At 57.7% G+C, this 5,148-nt stretch overlaps 1 protein-coding gene across 1 annotated transcript; it reads right to left on the bottom strand.

The window, feature by feature from the left end:
* Positions 1-625: 625 nt before the first annotated feature.
* Positions 626-4,897, bottom strand: NKX1-1 (NK1 homeobox 1). Its single transcript, XM_088530532.1, has 2 exons — positions 4,447-4,897; positions 626-1,347 (listed from the first exon to the last, which is right to left on the bottom strand). Exons 1-2 carry the CDS (start codon positions 4,895-4,897, stop codon positions 626-628), a joined length of 1,173 nt encoding a protein of 390 aa, XP_088386658.1.
* Between the last annotated feature and the right edge of the window lie 251 nt (positions 4,898-5,148).

Here is a 5,148-nt window from a genome sequence, read left to right as displayed (position 1 = left end):
TGTGTTGTATTTTGTTTTGTCTCGACGGGGTCGAGGGGCGACACTGGAGTTCTCTGCTTCAGCCTGAGAGTCAAACGGGTACGTGATCTTTCCGGAGTCTCTTAGGAGCGGCCAGACCGGAGTAAAATCAACCCGAAACTAAAACGAACCATATAATAAAAATAGAAAATGTAAACACGAAACACACAACGAGAAAACGGCGGAAAAAATATACAGGTAACGATAATTTACATCTACTTGTATGTACACGGGGGAGGACGGTTTTCCTCCTCTTCCTCCCCGCCTCCAGAAGCCCAGTCCGGACATGTCGCGTATAAAGAGCCTCGTAGAAAGGACAGGGGGTGATGGAGGCGCCCCGCTGCCGCTGGCCGTTAGGCGTGGGCGGCGGCCGTTACGACCGTTAGCCGCGCGTGAGGCGGGCGGGCAGGAAAGACGGGAGCGCCGCTGCGTCCCCTCATGGCCCCCCGGCAGGCGGCTCGTCCCGCCGCTCCCCGTGTAGTTTCAACTCCCCCGGCCTCCCACGTCGCGAGGGGCAGCGCCGGGACGGGCTCGTGGGCTGCGCGGCCTGAGGTGAGTGCCCGGCGCCGGAGAGGAGGCGAGGGAGGAGGAGGAGCGGGGCGGGGGCTTATAGGTGCGGGGTGTAGAAAGCCGGAGCGCCGTAAGTCTGCGAGCCCAGCACGAAGGGCGAGAGGACGGCGGGGCTGGGCAGGAAGGGCAGCTGGGCGGCGCACACCAGCCCCCCGGCCGGGTGGCCCGCGTAGCTGCCGGGCCCGTGCATGGAGAGCGGGTTGCCCATGGGCGGCGAGTGGCTGAGCGGGCTGAGGCCGCCGCCGCCCAGGGCGCCGCCTGCGCCGCCGCCGCCGCTCGTGGGCGCGCTCGTGTCGGCGCCCGGGTTCTGCTTCTTCCACTTGGTGCGGCGGTTCTGGAACCAGATTTTCACCTGCGTCTCGGTGAGGCTGAGCGAGAGCGCCAGGTTGAGGCGCTCGCACACCGACAGGTAGCGCGTCGACTTGAACTTGTTCTCCAGCGCCACCAGCTGCTCGTAGGTGAAGGCAGTCCGCGCCCGCCGGGGCTTGCCCGACTTGGAGTCCGAGCCCGTGCGCTTCCTCTTGGGCTTGGCCTGCTGGCTCTGCTGCGGCCCGCCGGGCTGCGGCGGCTGCGGCGGCCCCGCGCCCGCCTCGCGGTGCTGCTGGTGCTCGGGCTCGCCGGGGGCGGCCGCGCTGCTGCTGCTGCCGCCGCTGCCGCTCTCCTCGCCGCACAGCTCCTCGTCGTCGGGCGGCTCGTTGTCGCTGGCGGGGCTGCGGCTGCCGCACTCCAGCTCGCACTCCTTGTAGAGCTCGCCGTCCTCTGCGCACAAGAGACACTCGCCGTTAGGCCGCGCCGCCGGCCACGACCCGCGCCCCCCCGGAGCTCGCACTGCAGCCGCGCGGGTGGCACCAGGGCTGCCCCGCGCAGGCAGCGCCGGGGACCTCGCGCTCCGCTCCCGGGCTGGCCGCTCGGGCAGGGGACCCCTCGCGCTTTCCCCCGCGGTTTTAGTTCCGCGCGGGCGGAGGGGTTTTGCTGGCTTTTGTTCCGGCGTTTTTAACCCCTTCTCCGCCTTGCTTGACCTCCCGTCTCTTCGCGAGACGGAAGTATTAAAGTGGAGTAAATACTTGTATTGATTAGCAGAGCAGATACAAACTTAATTAAGCTCATTTCGTGCAATGTACAAACTAGTTAACGGCCACTTAATTTGTTTGGGTTTATATTACGCTCTAATTAACGGGTTTCCATCGGAGAACAAGGCAATTACCCGATATTGGAGGGCCACTGGACTCCTGTTGACAATTCTGTCATTACGAAGCCAGAAGAGGAAACAACCGTTGCCGAGATCCAGCTCCTCCCGACTGGCCTCGCTCTCCTCCGGGAGAGCCGGGGGGTTCCCGTAACCTCCCCCGAAGGGACATTCGGGAAACGCCCGGGCTGCAGAGGACCTTGAGCGCGCTCCCTTTTTTACTGGGGGTTCAGACACCTCCAAACTTCTCGCTTCGAGCAGCCGCTCACACTTTCAAGGAGGAGGCCCGGACGTGTCTCTAAGCTTCTTTACCTCGTGTAACCCAGATGTGCAACTAGAGAAGCTATTCGCTTCTCTCTCGTCCCGTGCGCGCTTTAGTCGCTTTTAATTCCCCTCAGACTGAATATCCCACCTCGTCTCCTTTTCACCCGTTCTGATGCGTATCTCAGGTTAGAGGGTTAAGTGAGAGGGTTTGGGCGAGAGCATTGTTTTGGGCTAACGCCGGTTTGTGGCTGGTTCCCTCCGGGGCCAGACAAGTTTACTGGGATCATCTTTACTCGGAAACCTGCCCTAATAACGCGGGCTTTATTAACCAAGAGATTTTTTCCTGATTTCTAAGTTACTAATGGAGGAAAAAAAAAAAAAACCCTACCGCACGTGAATGGGGAATGGAGCTAGGTTTCCTCCCCCATTTTGGAATAGAGCGTGAAGATGAAGCCAAGTTAAATACCCTACGACCTGTAGAACTTGTTGTAAATCGTAGGACGTAATTTTTGCAACAGCAACATACAAAAATCTGTATATACGAGTCTGCGGCGGGCGCTTGGTAATAAGCATAACCCCGGTCCGCGTTAGCGCTTTCAGGGAATGCGGGTTTGCTAGGATATGGGATATAGTTTTTTTTTTTTTTTTTCCTCTCCAGTGAAGTCCACGGCAGGCGCTGCTCAATTAGGGGCTTTTAAAATTTTCCTTAAACAGAAAATTCAACTCAGTTGAAGTTAAAGACACAGATTCACGCCGAACTTGGAACTGCATTTCTGGAAGCTACCGTGTAATACAGGTAATCAGTGACTAATCAGTTATTTGTAAGATTAAGTGAGTTTCACAAGTGGTTTGCAACACCGTTATTTCTCTCACTTTGCCAGAACGCCATATTTTTATGGTGTCGATACTTTTCTGGCTAGAAAGAGTTTTCGAAATACTTTCGTCTCCTAAATTAAGCTACAGATCGATGCAATATTACTCAAGAAGGAGGAGAAAAAAAACACAGAATTAATTGTCGTGATTTTTCGAGTAGTTCCAGATCCATTTGTGTCTGTTCTCCCTTTACATGGTAGTGAAGTGCTACGACGAAGAGCTCAAGGTGCGATATCGCGGAAACTTGTCCGCGAGGGAGGCACATGGCTTCGTGAGCCTTCCAAATATACTTATTTTTAGAAAAGTGAGGGAGCTGCATTTCTGTCCCTGGTTGGAGATCGAAGTAAGAGGTTGGTGACAGTCTGACCTCGTCGGTCTCTTTAGTACGACACAAGTCAGAGCAGTTGAGATGAATAACTGCGCCCAGTAGAAACTGCCTTTTTTTTTTTTTTTTTTTGCTTCGATTACTACCCGTTTCTGGATTTTGCTTTATTATTTAAAAACATATGTGTAAAGTGCTCGGGCTGTAAGAGCTTCCAGAACTTTCTGGACACGCCATGGCGGGAGTAGGAAACTCCGAGCCCTTTCCCATCTTAAAAACCGAGAAACTGTATTTCCCTCTCGAGAAGTTCATTCCTCGCCACTTTCCAGCCTCGTCCCCTTCCTCGCCCCTCCCAGGACACCCAGGAACTGTGGATGCTTCCCCCGGTGCTGTTTTTCCCGCAACTGCTCCCATGTCCTCAGCGGCGTCGCGTTTAGAGGGGAGAAAGTTGGGATATTTGGACCTAGAAAAGCAATCTGGAGCTCGGGTCGAATGCAATTCCCGATCAATAGCGAGCCCTAATAAGTGTAATAGGTTTTAATCGAGTAATTATCCGAATTTTGACCCTATAATTTAGATGTTAGGGAAGAGTTTGCAAGGTGCTTGAAAGAGATATGCACAATTCGATAATAGGATATCGACCCAGGCAGTCCTACATGCCACTCTGGGGCGATTTCCCCCATTATCCAGCCTCTTTACGCTGCTAAGCACATTTTACCTTAAATGTAATCGAAGGAATTTAATTGTTTTTCCAGAGATAACCAGCATTTTGTCACAATTAGTCTGATTTGTCCTAAAAAAGCCAAGGGGAGAGAGAAAATTGAATCTGTCGCCCAGAGCAACGCGCAGCAGGCTGGGGGGTGGAGGGAAAAAGAAGGGACCGGGTTTGGAGCTGCGAAGAACAGAGGGAAACGTCCGAAATGCTACGGGAGGCCGACTGGAGCCCCCCCGCCGCCCTCCGGCTCGCCCGCGGTGCCGGGAGGAGCGCGGAGCGGTCCCGGGATCCCCCGGTCCGATCCTGCCCGCGCCTCCCCCCGCCGCTCGCGTTGGCACCTCTGCCTCCACCCGGCGTTGTCGCCCCCAGCCTAAAACACTTTCCCACCTCTTTCTATGTCCTGGCAGGGAGCAGTCCCCAAGCGCGCTACCTGGGGTGGGGTGGGGGCGTCAAAGACATGCATCTCCCGGAGGGCTCCGAGCCCCCAGGCCTACTCACCGATGAGGTCCGCGGGCTTCTTGCACGTGTCCAAATCCTGGGCGAGAGCCTTTTGCTCGGCCAGCTCTGTGGCCGAGTCCTCGGGCTTGTCCTGCGCGCCTAGCGCCACCTCGGTGGCCAGTGCTTTGCAGAGCAGCGCGCACGGCCTCCGCTTGCTGTTGAACTTGTTGGGGTCCAGGATGTCGAGCACCGAGAAGGAGGTGGGTCTGTGCCCCGGCGGCAGCGCGGCCACCGGCCCCTCTTGTCCGGCCGTGCTGCTCTGGCTGTCCCCAGGCCTGTCCCTGCCCGTGGAGCAAGAGTAGAGCGGCGGCTCCGCGGGCCGGTCCATGCCCGGGCCGTGCAAGGCGCAGGGCTCCCCGCCGAGCCCCGCGGCCGCCGCGGGAACCGTCACGGCCGCGGCGGCCGCTGCCGGGATGGAGATGTCCCCGACCTTGTCTCTGCTCGCGTTCATGGCTCTTTGCGGAGCCCCTCGCTGTTGCAACTTCTCCCTCCCGCCACCAACCACCTCCTCTTTCTCCCCTCCCTCTTCCTTCGGCGAAGTTGAGCTGGAAACTCCTCCCCGGAGCGCGCAGGACTGCGCTGACCGCGGCCGGGAGCCTCCGGCACCGCACGAGTCACCAGGCGCTGCTCGGCTCGAAGCCTCGTCTCAGCTGCTGCTGCTTCCTCCTCATCATCATCCTCCCCAGGCTGCACCCCCTTCCC

Source organism: Tinamus guttatus, unplaced genomic scaffold (assembly GCF_059628265.1).
Source record: "Tinamus guttatus ecotype Peru unplaced genomic scaffold, ASM5962826v1 Tinamus_guttatus_pri_ptg000377l, whole genome shotgun sequence".
NCBI lineage: Eukaryota > Metazoa > Chordata > Aves > Tinamiformes > Tinamidae > Tinamus > Tinamus guttatus.
The sequence above is the reverse complement of the archived record's forward strand: the minus strand, read 5'-3'. Positions and strand labels throughout refer to the sequence as shown.

What these genes read in the sequence shown, in the direction of transcription:
- NKX1-1 (XM_088530532.1), bottom strand. Translation starts at nt 4,897, where the DNA reads ATGAACGCGAGCAGAGACAAGGTCGGGGACATCTCCATCCCGGCAGCG. An exon ending in GAAGCCCGCGGACCTCATCG is followed by an intron (nt 1,348 to 4,446) that starts GTGAGTAGGCCT and finishes TCTTGTGCGCAG; the next exon opens with AGGACGGCGAGCTCTACAAG.